Genomic DNA, 22,405 nt, shown 5'->3' on the forward strand with positions numbered 1-22,405 from the left:
AATACCAAAACTTTTGCAAAGAAGTGTCAGAGTTTGAAGCAATTCTAAAAAGCAGTGGAGCTCAGATTATACTGGGTACAAAGAGTAGGCTAAAGTCAAAAACTGACAATACTGAGATTTTCACAGCATATCTGTGTGTATATTGAAATGATAAGCTAGTGGGAAATTGAGATGTCATTAGGACAGCAGTACCAGTTCTAGATGACCTTCAGTATAAGGTTACACTTCTAGTGTGAAGTTACAGCTGTGGCATTTGTTATCTTCAAGGTCATAACCTCCTTCCCCCCCCCCCCCCCCGCCCCCACCCCCACGCCGTTTTCACTCAGAAAATAGACACTGTGCCCCATTGTTCTCTTGCAATTTGCTCTTGGGCAATAGGAATCACATTTCCCTCCCTTCCTCTTTTTTATTAGAAAAATGCAATTACCTCTCATTCAAGGTCTGTACATCTGTACATCAAAATTCAAGTGCCATCAGCAGGGATCAGATACTGCCTCTACCCAGAATAAAAATCAGAAGAAGAATTTCAGAGCTGAAAGTAAATACTTGTCCATCCATTATTAACAATAATATTATTAATACTGTTATTATTCATGTGTTAATATAATTGTTTATGTTTATGTATTGTTATTTATTTTGTACATCAGCACAATGCACCCACAATCCAGTACTACCTATACCTGTGTGACCTAGGTAAGCGTTACACACATACTGTGCCACTACCGCAATAGCAGCAGTCCACAAGGGCTCTTCCTGACTTATCAGGATTTTACCAGCACTAAAGCAGCCGTAACTTCCTCAACTGACTGAGCCTCAGTTAAGCACAAACAAAATGCTGCTGTTTGCCAGTACAATAAACTGACTGCTAGTGAGTCTAAAAGCATGAATATTGGCCTAGAAACTGGCAGTAACTTTGATGTAGTAATTTAGTCCTGACATGTTGAATGTTTTCTACTTAGAGTGCAATATTTATGGTATGAATGGTACTATGCAATAGGAAGGAGTACATAGAGAATAAGATAATGGTATAGTATGACCCATTCCATAGACCTGTTAACATCCATATGTTCAGGAGGAAGGTTGAAATAGCCAGTATGTGTGGAGGAGCTGTGCTGGAAGTAACTTCATGGGACACACACAGTTACATAAAACTTTCCAGTTTTGTGATTTGGATTATCTGTACAACTCATTGATGACTGCTGCAGACAGATTGAGCTGGTGGCATCCACATGTTATATGCGCACACTATGACTTTTGAACTGCTCTTATGCAAACAGTTCTCGGTCTGAAGCAATTAGAACAGTGTATAAATGCTTGTATTCGCCCAGTGCAAAAATGTACTAATATAGATCCAATAAGCACATTCCAGATGCACAGTTCTTGCTGCAAACTTTTGCGATGGTAGTGAAATATATTTCATCAGTGCTCAAAATTTGCATCTGCCCATTCTCTGAATACAACAATTAACTTGCAGTTGAAGGAGAATGTTGGATGCACGATATTTCTTTATTCCAGAAACCTGCTTAGCTCTGATGTTCTTCATATTCTGGAAGTTGGTTTCACAGATGGTATACCTATGTTTGATGTTATAAGTTTTATTGTTACACAGGGCGAATTTAAGGTATGCAGAAGAATAACTTTTCGCTGAATACTGCAGAACAAAATGGCCATAAACAGTGACATTGGATCTACATAATAGATCAATATATTTCCTACAAAATTAATCTTTTTTCCGACAACCCCATCCTATGTATCAAATTCTTTGTAGTTCGCTGAATAGAAATACATACATACTATTACTTCCCACCAAGAGTCAGTGCCCAACAACAGAAGCTAGTATTCAAGTGTCAATATACTAAAGGGAAAGTCTTAGCATGGTTTAACGACTAAAATGCTTCTTTCCCTAACCGAAATAGTTTAGCAAGTTGGCTGGGAAACTATTAATCTGCAATAACCACGCATATTATACATTATTTTTAAGAAAAAAGTATATTGAAAAAATCATTAATTTATGTCTGCTTCCTTTTTACAATTGTGAAATGATTAAAGGTCTTAAAAAGACGTGATTCTTGGACTCTGTAGAACTTTCAAAACAATGTGACCAACACTTAAACGCCCTTCTGGTTGAAGCCTTGCTAACAACACTGAGAACGCCTCCACCCGTGTATGGCTTCAAAAGGGAACTACTTTGAAAGGACAATATTGTTTGATAAAAATAAAAACTTTGGTAAATAAAAATGTCTTTCTCATTACTTTCCTCACAGACCTCGTGTTTCTTGGTAAGATTGTTATAGTTCTCAGTAACTGTTACTCAACGAGCCTAAATTATTATATACATTACTCAGCACAACCTTTCAATGAAGTGTGAAATGATGCCCTTACAATAAGTGTCTTTCAGTACACCTTAGAAAGTTTATATGTCATAAGTGATGGCACTTTCGTTTGGAATGTTTGCCGTTGTGAGCGTTTTTGGATACTTTAACAAATGAGTGATATGCTGGATTCTCGTTGCCACTGTAGTGTCTTGTAGATTGAGAATACCGGCCACCAGACAACATCCTCTGCCTTGATTTCCATGGTACAACACAACTGCACACATGTATTAACAGGGGTCTTTATTTACATAAATAGGAAGTTACTTAACTTTAAGAGTCCATATGTTGTGGCACAAACTCTTCACTAATATTCCACATTAGCCTCACACCTGGTGATGTACAAGTCCTGCTATGCGACGAATGACAGTCACTAGCTAGTCACTAACGCACCAACTCGCACTGCAGTTTGGTGTCTGAGGGACAGCACTAGTGACTGACTTGGCTGTGACTGAGATTGAGACTAGTGAGCTAGTAAATAAGTGAGAGTGAGTCTTTCGCTCAGCAGCGGCGATTTAAATACTAGTGGTCGAGAGGCTGCTGACGGCGCGTTGCTAGTGAGTCTGTCTTTGGCCTCCCTCCTGATAGGCACACTTGATCTGGCGCCTACTATCGATACCGAGCGAGGTGGCGCAGTAGTTAGCACACTGGACTCGCATTCGGGAGGACGACCATCCCGATTCAGGTTTTTCATGATTTCCCTAAATCGCTCCAGGCAAATGCTGGGATGGTTCCTTGGTTCCTTTGTAAGAGCACAACCGACTTCCTTCCCCATCCTTCCCTAATCCGATGAGACCGATAGTAGGTTGGGTTGCGTTGTTTGGAGGAAGAGACCAAACTGCGAGGTCATCGATCTTCTTGCTACCTCTTTGCCGACTGGTGCGCTGGCGACAGCTTACGCAAGCACATGTTACTCTTCGTCATTCCCTACCGCAACCGCAACCGCTAGTAGCCAGAGAGAGAGAGAGAGAGAGAGAGCGCTGAGTCGTTAATGATTGAGGAGCTTTGGCAACGAACCTAGTGAAAAGAGAATTAATTTTATTTGAGATGCTCACTGGTGTCACTGAGGATAAACGGTGATGCCAGGACGATTATCTAGAGAAACAGCACATTTCCTAAAAGGTAACATAAACAGTTCTTATTTTCTGCTGCAAGCACTAGCGATGTAATTATTGTAGTGTAAAGATTCCATTTTGTTCAACAATATCTACGTTTTGGTATCAACGGAGAATTATCGGTCATGTGTTCACTATCTTAATTACTAGTTGTCACCATCCACTTTTAGTGAAAAATATTTTGTAGAAAAAAAGTAAAGGCAAAATTTGTGACTCGAGCACTCATTGAACACTGAGTCAATCTCTATGGTAATACAAATCAACATCATAGACTCATGTTAGTATCGTTTAAATTTAAAGTAACCTTTTCACTCATTTGCAAATATTTCACTGAGATACTTTTAACGGCACAGAAGAGAATCATACTAAGTTTATCTGCACAGTTTGAATGCAGATGCTAACATAACCGTATTCACACACCTTGCGCTATGCCGTGGACAGCTAGATGCATTTTTTGGAGAGATAACATTTTCATTCGGCAAAGCTGCTTAAGGAAATGATAAAACAATCAGCCACATGTTGATTTATTTCAGGATCATTCAGTTTGGCCCGTCATATACTTGCAACTGAATGAGACAGTGCAGAGGTGAGGTGAGTTATCCACTGCAGGTAAGAAATATTTTTAAGCTCTAAACAAACATTGTGTGGTGCAATCATGAAACTGTATTTATTTGTAAAATTTTCATATAATTCAGTAGATGTATTGAAACTGTGCTCTATTAGAAAATACACCTCAGTTATCCAGTGTATTGTAATGGTTTGCCTATAGAATGGCTTGCTCATCATACTGTTAATATTCTTTGTACTCAGTTTCATTTACAGATAGACTCAATTTTGAGTAGCTGTTTAGCCTTTGCCACCGTACTTCTGAAGACAGTCTGCATCATAACACTTGGGTGACACTGTAATCCAAATTTAGTACATTTAGTTTCACATTACCAGCAATACATCGCGACTCTGTTCTCTTGCAGGAATATTAAAATCAAAGTTCATACTACTGCTAAAGTGTACAAGGTATCCACTAATGGTAATGAGAAACATTCTTAAACGAGAGATTTCATCACACACAGTTTCTGAGTAGAACCTAATAACTTTATCTCTCGACCTTTCTGCCCAGGATACGATCTTATTGGTAGCTTCTGGGTGGGCAGTTAGATGAAAAACTCTGCTCTTCAACGAAAGACTATTTATGTGGCTTGGTTTTTATTGCTTTTTATTAATAGCATAAGTATTTGCTTGCTGCACCGTATATAATTGGGAAATAAGACTTATGTGAGAAAGTAATATTAAAGCTTTTTGTTTACTTAATGTTTCTGAGAAACTATTGTTCAGTAGAAACCAAAAGAATTTAAAAGACATCATTGTTGTCCTACAGTCATACACATTTAGGAAATGATTTATTGTGGATGTTACAATGAATATTCGTTCCTGTATTAGTGATATTCTGTAGAATACATTTGCGATTTTCTTGGAACTTTATGTATTGAGATAGGGAAACTGCTAGCATTTCTTATGTACTTTTTTCATTGTCAGGCCTGTTGTGGAATTATTTGCTGTTTCAGTAATTATTTGTGCATAGAAATTATTCGCTGATAGTGTTGGGTATTCCATTCGTTGTCTTTCTTACACTTGTGTAAAAATTTTAAGAACTACCAGGTTCAAATTAGGTGTTAAGGATTCTGGGAAGCTGCTTCTAATGAGTTATTAGATGTAAAAAAGATAAGTATCTAATCTGCGATGGCCCCTGTTCACTTAAGTGAGGCAGGCATGACAATTATAAACAGACAGGATCGGAACAGCCACTTTCCAGAACTTAGAGATGAGCATGAGAATGCAGTAGTAGATGCCATATTTGAAAATAATTCTGTAGATGTGCGACTTCTCACAACACTAGTTCAGTGGTTCAAGATTCAGGTCTTACTTCTATGACGTTAATGCAAAAGTGACACAACTTGTACCCTTATGTAATGTCCAAGAAACTGGAGGGGAAACTATGCAGGTGATCACTCAAGAAGATAGTAAAAAGCAGGAAGGGAATGTTGTTAAAAGCTGGGAGGGGAATTTTAAGAAATTTGGAGAGAGTAAAGCTAATACTCAAGAAGTGAATAACAAAAAGGTTAGAGGTGCACTTTTTGTTAATGTTAATGACTTGCCAGAGGAGATTGGTAAAAAAGGTACGTGAAGATTTCAAGTTTCAGGTAAATAAATTAGTCCGGGCTTTAACACATGGATACTGTTCAGATTTCACATATGAAACAATAAGGAATGAAGACTACTGTTTCGTAACTGTGCTCATATACTGATTAGAGGAACTGACAACAAGGGTGGCACAATTGTCTGATATGTTTTTTCAGAATTAGCAATGAGATTCAGCCTGTGCAAAGTGTTTTGAAATGTAGTGGTGAATCAAGGTAAGTGAAGAGTTGAGTTACCTATATGAAGTTAACTACAGCTGAAATAATGTTAGAAGTAAGAGGAATGACGTGAGGATCAGAAGATAGGTTAATGAAAGACATCACCAGCTAGAGGCGCTGGCTTAGTGTGTTGAGTAAGGAAATTACTGGAACAGCCCTATCATATAAAGAGATTAATTGCAAAACGAAGGCCGAGCGGTTCTAGGCGCTTCAGTCCGGAACCGCGCTCCTGCTACGGTCGCAGGTTCGAATTCTGCCTTGGGCATGGATGTGTGTGACGTCCTTAGGTTTAAATAGTTATAAGTCTAGGGGACTGATGACCTCAGATGTTAAGTCCCATGGTGCTCAGAGCCATTTGAACCATTTTATTTTATTTATTTATTTATTTTTTGCAAAACGAAACTGATCCACGATGAATTGAATAAGAGATTTAATACAACGAATGAGTGGGAAGTTAATGGTATATGGCGGATAAAGTAAAGTAAACGAAATCGAAGTAAGAGACATAGAAAACAGGAATAAAATGTTATTAGTAGGCAGGAAAAGAATATTGTTATTTACTATTCTCCTTATTACATCCTTTCGTCTAATTAATGAGGACAGTGGTAATCGAGATGGGCGTATCAAGGGGAACAGAGATATGATAGGAGCTATTATTGATTTTAGTGATGCTAGGGAACAGCAATAGTTTTTGGGGTAGTGAAACAATCTGTAGTGACCATCAAAGCTCAGGAAATTCCGAATATACAAGGTAATGCAGGAGGAATGTCATATAATATGTAACGTGATTATACATGTGGAAATAAATCGAAAAGGTCCTATGAGCATGTGTACGATCTGCGATCGTTACGGAACTGAAGCATGTTGAAGACTACACACATCCATGAATGATTATGAAGACGAACGCGAAGATTACTTACCGAAATTCTGTGTAGGCACTGCGGTGGACGGAATAATAGTGGGACGCATGACTGATCCTTTTTGCAGGAGGTGTCCAAAAAGTTCCTCACCCATCTCAGTGCACCTGTCAACGCGTTGGAGAGTGTATTGTGTTGCACACGAACATCATCTCGGCGAGCTTTGGTGCTCGCATTAGTGTCGGTGATGCAGGCGACAACTTTTTCATGTGTATCCACCTTCACAACGTATGCCGCGCGTAGTAGCCGCGCGGTTAGAAGCGCCATGTCACGGATTGCACGGCCCCTCCCGACGGTGGTTCGAGTCCTCTCTCGGGCGCGTGTGTGTGTGTGTGTGTGTGTGTGTGTGTGTGTGTGTGTGTGTGTGTGTTGGTTTAAGTAGTCTGTAAGTCTAGGGACCGATGACCTCAGTAGTTTGGTCCCTTAGACCACCACACACACACACACACACACACACACTTCATAGTGCACATATCCCCCTTTAACCAGTCCCATAGAAAGGGGTCTAATAGTGTAGGTCAGGTGATGTGGCTGGCCAGTTAATGGGTGCACCATGGCCAATGTAACTTCGAGGAAATGCGTTACTCATATACTGGGATACTTGGCTCACCGATTCACTGTACCAGACATCATGTTGCAGGTACTTTTCCCGCAGTTGCCCTAATATCACGTCTTCCACAAGTACAGATTGGTTTTCTATTACGAAATGTGCCCGCGCTGCTACTGTCACGAGATTTGTCAGGAACACAGGCCCTATCACCAGGTCATCAATAAAATCACACCAGAGAACCACACTGAGAACCTAAGTTTGAACTTTGTTTCCCTATGCCATTTGGGTTCTCGATCGTCCATGTATGATAGTTGCTGGTGTTCGTGATATCACTGTGCATAAATGTAGAGGCATCTATAAATAAAGTGTATTGCACAACGCCTCTGTGTACCTCCAATCTTTCACAAAATTGATGTCTGGTTACTAAGTCATCTGAACGCTAATGTTACATTCTGAGAACCTGCACTCATTCCATGTGCAGCCCATGTAACGTACGCCACACTTCCGTCTGTGGAATATCAAGCTGACAGCTAATGCACTGTACACTGGCGGTCGGACTCCGTTGTACCATTGCAGTAATGTCTTCACTTTCCTCAATTGACTAGATGGTCTCACGTTCTGATGTTGACGTGTATACTTAACGTTCGAAAACCCCTGGAAAGCACCTTGGCACAAGGGTTCGGCGACCACGGAAATGGGTCTGGTATTCTCTCACAGCTGCAAGGGCACTGCCATTACAGTACCCATACACAAACAACATGTGTGCGTATTCTGCATGGGTGAACGTATCTGGCACTTTGTCGTTTTTAAATGAGCTTGTCCTTAGTGTGCATGCCGACTGATGTTCATTGACACAGTCTCACAGCTGCTCACTAATGCAGCCCACGATTGCACACTGCCTGCGCTTGCAGCTGTTGCCTCTGTGCGCTGTCACAGTGCTGCCATCTGTTGTAGAAACTCCACTTCTCTCGTATGCTGGATCACTCACCTGTCCCACCATCATTCTGTCCACCACGGCGCCTACACAGCATTACTGTAAGTAATATTCACGCTTGTCTTCATATTCATTCACTCCAGTTCTGTAACGGTCGACAATCTTACACCTGTTCATAGAAGTTTTACGGTTTGTAGAATCACCTCGCAAACTACGTGACATTCCTCATGAATCACCATATGATTGTTTTCTAATTTATCTATATTTACTGCCTAACACTCCTACACGCATACTAAGCAGGCCAAACCGTCGTCCTCCCGAATGCGAGTCCAGTGTGCCACTTCGCTAGGTTTTCTGTGATTTCCCTGAATCGTATCAGGCAAATGCTGGGATGGTTCCTCTGAAAGGGCACAGCCGACTTCCTTCCCCATCATCCCTAATCCGATGGGGCCGTTGACCTCGCTGTTTGGCCCCTCTCCCCAAATCAACCCTCCAACCTTAGTATCCAACGTACGGTGCGCGGTGGTGGGTGCTTTGTACTACTACTAGTCATTTCCTTTCCTGATCCATTCCCAAATACTGCGAGGGAAAAAACGACTGTCTATATGCCTCCATACGCGGCAGTGGAATCGTTCCGCAGTTAGTTCTTTAAATTTTCTCATTAGCGCTCCTTGAAAAGAACGTTGCCTCGCCTCTAAACGTTCCCGTCTGAGTTTCCACAGCATGTCCATAATACCCGCATGTTGTTTGAACCTGTTGATAACAAATCTAGCAGCCCACCACTGAATTACTTCGACGTCTTCCTTCAACCCGACCTCATGATGATACCAGTCACTCGACTGCACATATAGGACACTAGTGTGCCCATTCTTTCGCAGTCTCTTTTACAGATGAACCACACTGCCCTACAGTTCTCCCAAATAAGCCGAAGTTGGTCATTTGCCTTCGCTATTATAATCCTTACATGCTTATTCCATTTCATATATCTTTACAACTTTATGCGTAAATAAACGGTGTGACTGTCAAACAGGACGCTACTACTGCTGTATTAGAACTTTATGGATTTGTATCTCCTACTAACATGCATATACGTGAGCTACATGGTCTCATCATACCTGTTCTGTTGGCTACAGTCAGAGTCAGCACAGACACAAACAAGAAAGGAGAGAAGTTGCGATGGCTGATGGTAGAAATCCAAAACGATCTGTACATGCACTTTCAAATTAATAGAATTTGTCATTTCTATAGCATTTGTAGTCTTAGAAAAAGCTTTTGACAATGTTGACTGGAATTCTCTCTTTCAAATTCTAAATGTGGTAGGGGTAAAATACAGGGAGCGAGAGGCTATTTACAATTTGTACATAAACCAGATGGCAGTTATAAGAGTCGAGGGGCATGAAAGGGAAGCAGTGGTTGGGAAGGGAGTGAGACAGGGTTGTAGCCTCTCCCCGATGTTATTCAATCTGTATATTGAGCAAGCAGTAAATGAAACAAAAGAAAAATTTGGAGTTGGTATTAAAATCCAGGGAGAAGAAATAAAAACTTTGACAGAATTACAATGTCATCGGCGACCCTCAGAGACAGCAAAGGACTTGGAAGAGCAGTTGAACGGAATGGATAGTGTCCTGAAAGGAGGATGTAAGATGAACATCAATAAAAGCAAAATGAGGATAACGGAATGTAGTCGAATTAAGTCGGGTGATGCTGAGGGAATTACATTAGGAAATGAGACACTTAAAGCAGTAAAGGAGTTTTGCTATTTGGGGAGCAAAATAACTGATGATGGTCGAAGTAGAGAGTATATAAAATGTAGACTGGTCAATGGCAAGGAAAGCGTTTCTGAAGAAGAGAAATCTGTACTCAATGTTAACAAATTTAAGTGTCAGGAAGTCATTTTTGAAAGTATTTGTATGGAGTGTAGCTATGTATGGAAGTGAATCATGGACGATAAATAGTTTTCACAAGAAGAGAATAGAAGCTTTCGATACGTGGTGCTACTGAAGAATGCTGAAGATTAGATGGGTAGATCACATAACTAATAAGAAGGTATTGAGTAGGATTGGGGAGAAGAGAAGTTTGTGGCACAACTTGACCAGAAGAAGGGATCGGTTGGTAGGACATGTTCCGAGGCATCAAAGGATCACCAATTTTGCATTGGAGGGCAGCGTGGAGGGTAAAAATCGTAGAGGGAGACCAAGAGATGAATACACTCAGCAGATTCAGAAGGATGTAGGTTGCAGTAGGTACTGGGAGATGATGGAGCTTGCACAGGATAGATTAGCATGGAGAGCTGCATCAAACTAGTCTCAGGACTGAATACAACAACAACAACAACAACAACAACAACAACAACAACATAGAGGAAAGAAACATAGCTTCTCGCTGTGAAGTGGCTTTAATTGCACGTAGGAGACAGAGGGAGCACATACTTTTACACACTATTACTGCTCACAGAATACAGGCTATGTATCATCTTCCTATTACTCAGTATGATGCTGTAGAAGTCTGAGACCGAACTTGGCCCAGCCAGCGATGGGCGGGTGGTTAGGTCAGCGCTGACAGGGGGCGCTGAATTCTGCCTTCCTGGAGTTGTGGCGCTGTCCATTCTTTCCTTTGGCGTGCGGGTCAGCGCCATCTTGATGCCGTTTCGTGGCGCTGCGGTAATCGATGTTGGAGTCGATGATTTAGGACTGCACAATAATAGCTTGCAGGGGGATCCAAGATGACATGGACAAAATTTCAGTCATTCAACGACGAGAAATTCCCATACGCCACAGCTCAAGAGTGAGCAGGAACCTGCAGATCATTTGTGTAGATAGAAAATACAGGGTGTTTCAAAAAGAATATGCGTATTGTCAAAACTACCGATCGCTGCGCCTCGGCTCGGCTACTGGAGAACCGAATACATAGTCTAGTTTATATTAATAGAAGCTAGATGTCAGTTGTCTTCTGTTTTGCTTGGTAACTGTCAGATATTTAAAATGGCTACTTCGCAAACTCGAGAGCAGAAAATGACTTCTGCTACTAATAGCAATTCCGCGATTATAGCGCAAAAACTTTTCAGGTTGAGGTACCAAATTGATCCTCCAAACGGGTAGAATATTCGCAGATGGTATCGACAGTTTCTATGGCTCTGAGCACTATGGGACTTAACATCTGTGGTCATTAGTCCCCTAGAACTTAGAACTACTTAAACCTAAGTAACCTAAGGACATCACACACATCCATGCCCGAGGCAGGATTCGAACCTGCGACCGTAGCAGTCGCGCGGTCCCGGACTGAGCGCCTAGAACCGCTAGACCACCGCGGCCGGCGACAGTTTCTAGGTACATGATGTGTATGTAAAGGAGAAAGTCCTGGCCGCCCTTGTGTTCCTGAAGAAAAAGTTGCACAAATTCATTTGCTTTCCAACGTAGTCCTTCCAAATCAACTTGTCGAGCCAGTTTGGAGTTACAACTGCCTACGACAACAATTTTGCCTTTTTTGAGACGTCGGTTGATTACAAAGCCATACAAGTAACAATTGTTACAAGCTCTGCGTCCTGATGACAAACGCAAATGTGTGGCATTTTGTAACGAGATTCTTGATGCTACTGACAATGACATTTTCGCACAGCACATAGTGGTCAGATAAACAAACACAAACATGGAAAGTCGCTTCATCGCTGAACACAACGTTCGAATTAGGGGCCTACAGAACCCACATGCAGCCATTGAACATGTACGAGATTCGCCCAAAGTCAACGTGTTTTGTGCGATATCCAAATCATCTGTTTACAGCCCATTCTCCTTTGATGGAAACACGGTTAATGGTCAGCAGTATGTTGCAAAAATGGTTGTTTCCAAGGCTGCACGAAGACAACTTCATTTTCAACAAGACGGGGCACCCCGTCACTGGAGTCGCCAAGTGCGTGAATATCTGAATGACACTCCAATGAACTGTTGGATTGGTCGTCAAGGAGCTGGCGACGTAGCATGTCTCAGCTGCGCTCCACAGTCATCGGATTTGACACCATCTGACTTCTTCCTGTGAGGTTTCGTTAAAGACACTGTTTATGAACCAGCACTCCCACAGAACCTGGAAGAGTTGAAGAACCGGATCTGTACAGCCATAACATTAGTGACGAAGGACATGTTTGGGCGAGTATGGGGGAATTTAAGTATCGATGTGATATAGTTCGTGTCGCTGTTGGAGGGCATATTGAAAATCTGTAATGTGAGCTTTAGAGGTTCGTAAATATGTGTATAAAGTATCACATTTGTATGTCTTATATGCATTCGAAATACGTATAAACTTTATTTATTATTCTTTTTGAAACACCCTGTGTTAGAAGTGCTCCAGAGAAGTGTGATAGGTCCGCTGACGATAGCCTTGTCTCTCATGAACTCCAGGAAAGTTAAATTGTTGATACAGTGGCGAGCCAGAATGTAGTAAATAATGAGAGCACATAGTAGTTGTCAGGTAATAACGGTAAACCAGTTAGTAACCACTCAGTCAGTCAGTAAGGGAAAGTGTTAAGGGGAGTCGGAGGTGGTCAAATCCAAAAAAAAAAAAAAAAAAAAAAAAAAAATCACGATTTTTTTTGCTACCGAAAATTAATTGGAATATTCCTCTTTAATGTAAACTTTGGTAACTCCACTTCTAGGGCGAGTAGAACAATAAATCATTTTCCCCCACGCCTGCAGAAGAAATGGGCAGCCGCTGAATGCATCTAACACCCTCTCGTGACTTCCTGGCAAACTGCTTGGGATTTTCTCGGCCTGTTACGCATACAGCGCCTTATGTTACGCATACAGCGAGTGTGCAAGGGTTGGCTACATTGTTTTCTGTGACAAATGAAGCGCTAAGAGCGCGGAACATCGTCTCTTTGCTGTTTACCGTTTCGAATTAGTTCAGTGTTGCACCTGTTGTTGGTAGTATTATACTTCTTGTGTAAAGCGTTGTTCTGGTTAAGATGCCACGTTTTAGTAACCGTGTATACAAGAAGAGGAAGAACATAGGGAAAAGAAAATTAACACTAATACCAAGTTGCGATACTACAATTACTGAAACAGTGCGTTCTTCTGCTACCCAACACATGGCCGGTCACAGCCCTGTGACATCTTCTAGCAAACACTACCTTGGGGATGGTGACTCCAAAGGTTTTAAGACTATAGAGGAACTGAAACCATATGGAAATGAATTTGTAGTTGAAAAGTTGGAATGCATTGGGCATGTGCAAAAGCGTATGGGTGCACGGCTTCGAAAGCTCAAACAAAACTTTGGGTTCAAGTAAGCTCAGTGATGGAAAGACAATAGGAGGGAGAGGCAGGCTTACTGATGACGTGATTGAACGTCTACAGAGATACTATGGGTATGCTATAAGGCAAAATACTAGTAATGTTAGTGACATGCGAAAAGCAGTGTGGGCATTGTTCCTTCATACTGCCTCTTCCAATGAATACCCTAACACAGCCTGTGCCCAAAAGATTCCTGTGCAAATATAATGCAAAAAAGGACTATGATCACAAACATGGTTTGCCAGCAGCTGTGATAAATGCAATAAAACCAATTTTTCATGACTTAGCACAGCCAGAATTGTTACACAAATGTCTACACGGAAAGACGCAGAATCCTAATGAGAGCGTAAATAATTTGATTTGGAAAGTGATTCCTAAAAGGGTGATTGTAAGCATAAAAACACTGCACTTTGGCATTTATGATGCAATAGCAACCTACAACCAAGGGAACAGTGTGAAGTGTGAAGTTCTGAAGGCATTAGGATTTACAGCTGTGGTGAACACTGCACGAGCACTAAGAAATATTGACAGAGAAAGGATAAGAGGAGCAGAAAGAAGAGAAAGGCATATGAAGTATGATGGAACAACAGGCCAGAAAAGAAGACAGAAGAGGAAGCTTCTGGAGGATGAAGAAGAAGACCCTGATAATCCATCCTATAGTGCAGGAATGTATTGAGGAACTTTGACCACTAGGAGTGCTGTGTAAAAATTTCATCTCTCTAGCTTGAGTGGATTTTGAGAAAATGTTCCTTATATTCGAAAAATTCTAATTTACAGGAAATGGCTATCAAACTTACATTGTAACACAGCCATTTGGCAATATGTTCAGTAGTTTCATTTCAGTTTAATTATAAAGCAATTATTTGCAAAAATTTGGGTCATTAATAAAAAAAATAATTGGAAGGAAACTAGAAAAGATACTCCAAAATCCCTCTGTCGTAACTGCAATACTAAACCACTCTACCAAATCGAAAAATTTGAATTTTTTTTACATATAGTTTATTCATAAATGTTCCTCAAACTTAGTGATTTTAACATGGGCAGCATAGGCACCTCTGGCTCCCCTTAATGCAACGGCAATTCGAAACGAAGGGCATAATGAAATAAGTAATGAAGAAACAAACATAATACAAGATGAAATCTAATACATAACAGAAACTACAGATTATAAATTTGTCAAGCGTTGTATATGGAGTTGGAGACTGACACTAATAGTACAGCAACTACAAAACATACTAGTAGTATCAGTTAGGCCACTCTCTATACCTGCAGATAGAGACACAGTAGTTGAACAAACTTTCATGGATGTAATACATGTACAAGAAACAGAAGAGTAAGTGATCTTTGTGAATCCCAGTATTGTGATACCATTTGAACTACTGATTCAGCTAGATTCAGTGATCTGTGAATTAAAATGTGGAGCACAATTTCTTGAGCGCCGTTCTGATAATCAAACAGTAAATAATAAAGGACTGTTTAAAAATAGTGTGGAAATATTTAAGCTAATCACTAATGTGGTAAACTATGTAACAATTCTGAAAAATATGCTGATTGTAGGTATACGAACCATGGTTGGTCGTTACAATTCAATTTTTTCTTATTGCATGATGTATATTGTGAAAATGTATGTGTGGAACTAGTGATAGAGGGTAACAGAAAGTTTGAGAGTAGACTTTGGTGTACAGGGATGATAGCGGGTTATTATGTTTAACAACAGCAACAGCTTCTGTTTATTAAATTGAGAATCATACATTATTTCAAAACAGTGAGGGTAGAGCAAATAAAATCTTAGTAAACAGAAGAGTTGCTAACCTAGAGCAAGTAAAGACTATAGAGTCTGGCATAGAGATTCAAGAGCTCTTTTGTTGATATACCCCAGCGACACACGATACACTCCCAGCTGAGTGGAATTTTACTTCTTATTTCAAGTTCCACTCGGCTCCTTTTCTTCTTCCCAATCTGCAGACAAAGGAAACTGCACTGGTTATCGTGAAAAACTATTCACTGGATAGCTTAAAATGTAATTGTTAAATAACTGTATAAATGTAGAAGCTTAGAATCCACAACCATCATAGACTTCTTGAAGAAGAGCGCAATGTCTAGGAAAATTATATGAGGTAGAGCCTAAAACCTAATAATGACAGTACATCTTTCTACTAAACATGTGTCTATAGAGTATCTTGGTGCATATTTTTTGCCATTGACAGACGCTTTGATAAGAAAGGTATTAAAGTGTGAATAAAAAAAATTCCAAATACATAGCAAATGGTCTAATTTTCTTTTATTGTTTAATTGCTAGGTCCTGCATTAATCATAATTCTGTGTGGGAGTAGTAAGGTTTCTAGATTATTTTTGGCATTCAGTGTGAACTCTATTTTCATTCTATATGTCATACTTCATTTTTTTCGCTGTTTTTTTTTTTTAATATTTGGAAAGGCTGTGTTCAAGAGTATTCTTAGGCATCTCACAGCAAATAATATATTTTCCAAGTCACATTTTGGGTCTGTGAAAATACTGATACAGAGAAAGCTATTTTCATGTACAGTGAGAATAATTCGTTATCTAATAAAGTAAGTACAGAGGCTAGTGTCATTTTCTGTGATCTATCAACAGACTTCGATGAATCACTGTGTTCTCTTAACTAATGGTGTCACTGGCAGTGCTGCAAAATGGTTCAAGTCTTACATAACTAACAGGACAGAAAAGGTGACTGCCATTGTGAAATACATATGGAGTAAGCAGTATTCATCTGATTGGGAATTAATTACATAGAGCTGTTCCTCAGTGTTGAATCTTGGGTCTGTTGATTTTTCTTGTATACATTACTGACCTCTCATCTGTTACATTACCAGATGCTAAGTTTGTTTTGTTTCCAGATGATACAAACATTGCAATAAATAGCAAGTCAAGTACAGATTATTAACCTTGGTGAAAATTTATTGGCAACCATTAATAAATGGTTTAAAGCTAATCCACTGTCACTGAACTCTGAAAAGTCCCATTACATGCAGTTGAGAACGTGTAAGAGGGTTCTTTCCAGCATGTCTATAACACATGGAGACATGTAGACTGAGGAGGTTGACAGGGTTAAATTTTGTGGATTACAACTCGATAATAAATTCAGTAGGGAAGGGCATACCACAGAACTGCTGAAACATCTAAACAAGTGTATATCTGCAGTGCAAATACTCTCAGATGTAGGAGATATAATAGAACGAAATAAGAAAGTATGCATGTTCGTTTTATATTTATGTCATATGGGATCTTATATATTGCACTGATAACTTTGGCGTTGAGTGCTCGTAAGCTCCTTCCTAGGATCGTATTCTGGGGTAACTCATCAAACGAAGCACAAGTATTTAGAGTGCAGAAGTGTGTGCAAAGTCAAGAATATCATATAAAGGGAAAAGGAAATTTGTTGCAAATAATATGTCTCTGTATTCAGCTGTTGGTTGGTAACATAGTATCAGTACTAGGAATAAGATCAATCTACATAAAAATCCAAAATCACTTACCTTGGTCCAAAAAGGGGTCCAATATTCAGGAACACACATTTTCAATACATTGCCAGCAACCATTAAAAACCTGGTTACAAATAAAGCACAGTTTATCTATAGAGTACAAGGATTTGTCTAACAAAAAGTCGTTCAGACTCTGTTTAAACATCTTAACAGGACTCTTAGACAAGCTAGTCTAACAGTCCCTATGAATATAATTTTACTTAAACTTAAATAAAAATGTCTTGTGACCAAGTGCAGTCAAACACCTTTTCTTGACTGTTGGATTTCAGTTTTAAATATGAAAAATTTATTAAAAGTGCATAACTATGTTCCATTCTTACAGTGTTTTAATTCTGTACATATTAGCAGTTCGAGTTTGTCAAGATATGTGAATACATTACAATAATCTTCTTATATGATCAGGGAAGTGAGTATTATTAGAAAGTATAATATAAAAAACGTAGAACATATGAATACATGTTCCACATCCAAGAGGATCACCTCATTTTTGGTCTATGAAACGAAAACTGAAAAATATCCAGTGCACAGAGATGATTAGATTAGAATCAAACAAAAACCTTCATTAGTCAATATGTTATGCCACAGACATTCTGACTGCAAGGAATGTGATCTTCAGTGGTCAGTAGCATTGCCATTGCCAGTAGCATCCTCTCAGAAGTGAGTGAGTCAGCATTTGCCCATACTAACGAGCAGTTTGAAAACTGCTGATAGACTACAGAGATACAAATGCACAGGATGCTGCATTCTGCAAATATGATGTATTTAAAAAGAAACACAATTCTCAAATTAAACTTTACCAAATCATAAGTTACATGCAGACAAAGAATGCAGTGACAACATTACCTGAAATTTTTCAAAGTTTCAGTCGGATTTTTCTTCAGGGGGCCTTGTTTGATCACATCTGGAGAATCGAAGTAGCTGACCAAAGTTATCTGTTCAAATGGCTTTCACTCAGAAGTTGTAGATTTATCACCCATATACCATTCCATTGACTAATTTCATGGCAGAATCGTATTTTTTTATATATAAAAGGGTGGATTTTGCAAAGATGACTACAATCAAAGTTTCAATGTAGGATTTGAACGCTGTTCTCTTCTACACCACTTAGCAAATGCAATACCCTCCACAGTCTTCTCATGAAAATTTGTATTTCAGCTGTGTATCACCACAGTGCACTTTTCGGAACACAGTTGTTAAAGCTGAATTATGATCTGCTTAGAGTAGTTGCATGTCCTTACATTGCACTGCTCGAGGATTTCTCTCGTTTAGCTGGATTACTACTGTGCTGTTTTTTAATTTTCAGCCATTTCGAGCAGTACCAAGCTCTTGTTGCCACAGATAAGCCACAAAAATTTGTTAGGGCCAGTTTTAAATTACAGTCAGGACAATAAGATCATTCACAGTTAAGCAGTACATTTCAATATTAATATTAGGTTCGGTTTAGGTGAAGATCAGTTCACATTTCTTATCTTATGCTGACAGCCATATTCTTGCTAATCAATATGCATTCCTGAGGGCATCATTTAGTGTTTGGAATTTCATTTAGTCAGTTTGTTTATACATTGTTATAGGAGATTTTAATAAAAGCGGTTTTGACTTATTCTTTCAACATTCGATTTGCAATTTTATGTGGAAGTTTTGTTCTGTTTGTGTCACGTCCCAAGACACGAAACTTTATACTATGAAATTTTGTATTGTGTGGTGTAGTGAACAGTGCTACAGTGTCCCTAATTTACAGTTTTTTGTTTTCTCATTATTTTGGTAAAAGATAATATTAAAATACATCTATACAGTTTCGGATACTTCGGTGATTCTTTCTATCAGATAGTGTTTTCGTAATTACACCACTTGCATTGTTCAGGATTACAACACACACACACACACACACACACACACACACACACACACACACACACACACACACACACACACAGATGTTTACGACTAGGAAACAGTTCAGTTCAGTTTACAACAACAAGAAACATTCTTCCTAATAAATATACACTTAGTCTGGGATGCCAGGTTTTAGGAACTTTCTGTGATTTCCATAGTCAGATGACTGCACTATTTCAATAGTGAAGCTACAATGTTGCATTGTACAAAGCTGTTTTGCTGGCTAATATTAGTTTAAGAATGTTGCACATTTTCTTTTTGTTTTATCATTTGTATTTTTACGAGTTGTGAGAGAAATTTTTGGGTTACTGGCATAGCATTTTCGTGATTTTTCTGAAAAGTAATTGTGTAGACTGAGTTCGTTGTCGTGAAGATTTTATTTGTTTCTGTTTGGTATATACATGACTTTTATGAGTTATTCATTATCTGGAGCATATTTTTTGTGAACAGTCTGTGAGGGTAAGTTTCATTATTGTGAGTAATACAAACATTTATAGTATTTCGTTTTTTTCCATCTCGAATCAGCATTATTGCTAGCAACACTAGTTCCAGTCATCATGTGAGAGAAATGAGGGTAGTTCAAAAAGAGATATCTACATCAGGAGAAATTAATTTGACACAAATTAGTAACATAATCGAAACACTCTAAATGATCACAGACATGCAGGGTTAAGTGTGTGCATTCAAATAATATTTCTTTTTCAGTCTTTCTTGCCATTAATTATTAATGTGTAATATTTTGACATACTGCTGCACATATTTTCTTTCGAAACTGACCATGAGTGAGAAATGTGGGAGCTGTTATAGGGTAGTGAGTAGAGGGATTTGTTGCCAATCTTGTAGGAAATATTTTTACTGGGGGGGGGGGGGATGTTGGGAGAATAGAAGAGGCTCTCACCTGGAACTGCAGAGTGTGCAGTAGGAACATTTTGATTGAGGAACAGGAAAGGAAAATCTGTGCCCTTCAGGCACAGTTGGAGGAGGCGAGGAAGGAATTCATAAGGATCAAGGGAGATAGGGGTGAGAAGGGTGGTTAGGAACTGGCAGCTGGTAGGAGGATAGGAAGAAAGAGAACGTGATCTGACAGCTTTATCATCATCTTCACCAAAACAGGTATCTACCACTGACAGAGTTAAGTGGAGAAGAGCCTCAGGTGGAACGAGGAGCAAGAAATGTGCAACACACTCCAACCAAGGCCAAGCAGCCTGCGAATGTACAAAGTCTTAGGAAGAACAAAGTGCTGCTGCCAGGTAGTAGACATGGGCGAGGTGTAGGCCCTCATTTACAGGAAAGTTTAGGGGCAGTGTACCAGGCCACCAGTATCTTCAACCCAAATGCCGGGCTAAGTCATGTGATAGAGGACCTAGGATCTTTATGTAAGGACTTTACAAAAGAGGACCATGTAGTGATGGTGGGGCAGGAAACAATTTGGATAGGGATGGGGCATATGACATAATGGTGACTTGGACAAGATAGCTTCCATGACTCTTGGCACCAACATACACTTTGTTGAGCTGTTCCAGCATCATGATCGACCACACCTTGATGGAGCTCTGAGGCGAATCAATGTGGAGTTAGGGAAGGCTCCGAGGACAGCCAACTGTGTTCACGTTTCTCTGGTGCCCGTCGGGACTATCAATAGATGGTGTTTCACTAGGCATGGCCTGCACCTAAACAGGGCTGGGAAGGGAAGATTGGTACAGCTGAGTCATGAATGTATAGGGGGTGGATCTCGGGCCACACAAGTCATTTACCTGTTGTCTGGATTCATCCTAAAGCAGACCAACTTTTCCTACCTATGACAACAGATTCCCCTGCCTAAAGAGTATCTCCAGCACTTTAAGAAATACTGAAATACTCACTCACAAGACAGATTTTAATACCTCAAATATCACATATACCAGATGTCACAAAAAAAAAAAAACATTGGAAAGAGGAATATGGGGCATTTCTCAGACTTAACAATCATCCATCAAAACATGCAATCAATAACAAAAATACAACTATCAGATGTTGAGCTCCAATCTTTGAACTGCACAGTAGTTTTATTACTGAGCACTGGTGTAGAGACAGAGAAATCCAACATGTAATATTATCATTGTATGAAAAGGAAAATACTTACTGCAGAAGTATTTCAAGAGGTGGAGGATCATGCAATTATATTAGAAAATGAACAGAGTTCAAATTAAGACATGAACTCAATACGGTAAGTGAAGACAAACACTTTGAAATATCAGCTATTGAATTAACAGGGCTTCATATCAACAAGAAATTAATTTTGTGTGTATATATATCTCAGGGTGTCCCAGTTATCTTGTCCACCCAAAATATCTCTGGAGCAATAACAGCTATTGGAAAACGACTTTCATCGGCATCAATGTAGGGCTGGGACCCATGAATATACATATTTGGAAACTTTCTAAAACGAAAGCATGTGTGTTTAACACAAACTTATGTTTTTTAAATGGACCTCCTATATTTTTATTCAGCAATCCATAGCATGACAAAGCACATACACAATGGCGTTGATTGCATCGCAATATTCCCATTACATCCCGAGATATTAAGACGCGAAGTTGACACTTGAAATACCCGACATGCGCTGCTAGCGCACGTCCTGAGGATCAGGCGTGAACCCCATGCTGCCCAAAATCGCGATGTGATTGACATGCGTAATCACACTTCCATACTTATCAAGAGGTCCGAAACGAATAATACGGTCTGCTGCCATCCTGCAATAACGTCTTACATTCCAGCAGGTATTTATCCCATAGGCCAGGGGTGATGCGGTTCAGTAACATAACTTTGTGACTAACGTTGCGGTACACAGATAACTTCGCTTATCGTTAATCCGTTACTAAAAAGGTAATTCCTTCAACATTAAAACTTTACTTTAACTGTCACTTGCGCTAGATCTACAGTAATCATTCAACCGTAATAGTAAAATTCATGTTGATGGTTTTAGTGAAACGAGCAAGTGGACTAAAAGTTTTACCGTTGTTTAGGTAAAAATGTTTTGATTTGGGAAATTCAGGTAGGACATAGAAGATGAATGTAAACATGTTAAACCAATTAGTTTTATTATCACATAATTATCAATGTTATGTTTATCTAATGCGTTAAATGACAAATTGTTGCAAACAAATGTTTCTTAACATCACTGGGTAAAATGACCCTTTGTAGAAACTTCCACTGGGATGTCAGCACTACACACTAAACATAGCGTGCACATCTCATGCTCAAAGTGATGCCCATTGGCTTGCATACATAGGGTCACTCTGCAGATGAAGGATGCCCTACTTCGTGCAACTGTTTCCTCTTTGATGGCTGTACAATCAATAATGCATTGCTTCATGTCCTCTGGTGTTGTTGGTTCATGTTGGTAAACAGCATCCTTCACTGCTCCCCAA

General features: G+C 39.5%; 1 protein-coding gene across 1 annotated transcript in view; it reads left to right on the top strand.

Annotated features, from left to right (window-relative positions):
• Window positions 1-5,480: 5,480 nt before the first annotated feature.
• Window positions 5,481-22,405, top strand: part of LOC126413240 (uncharacterized) — a 29,166-nt gene continuing 12,241 nt past the window's right edge. Inside the window, exon 1 of the mRNA XM_050083140.1 lies at window positions 5,481-5,661. Within this exon, the coding sequence (XP_049939097.1) occupies window positions 5,481-5,661 (181 nt within the window). The remainder of the gene's footprint in view (window positions 5,662-22,405) is intronic.

Source organism: Schistocerca serialis, chromosome 7 (genome assembly GCF_023864345.2).
Source record: "Schistocerca serialis cubense isolate TAMUIC-IGC-003099 chromosome 7, iqSchSeri2.2, whole genome shotgun sequence".
Taxonomy (NCBI): Eukaryota; Metazoa; Arthropoda; class Insecta; order Orthoptera; family Acrididae; genus Schistocerca; species Schistocerca serialis.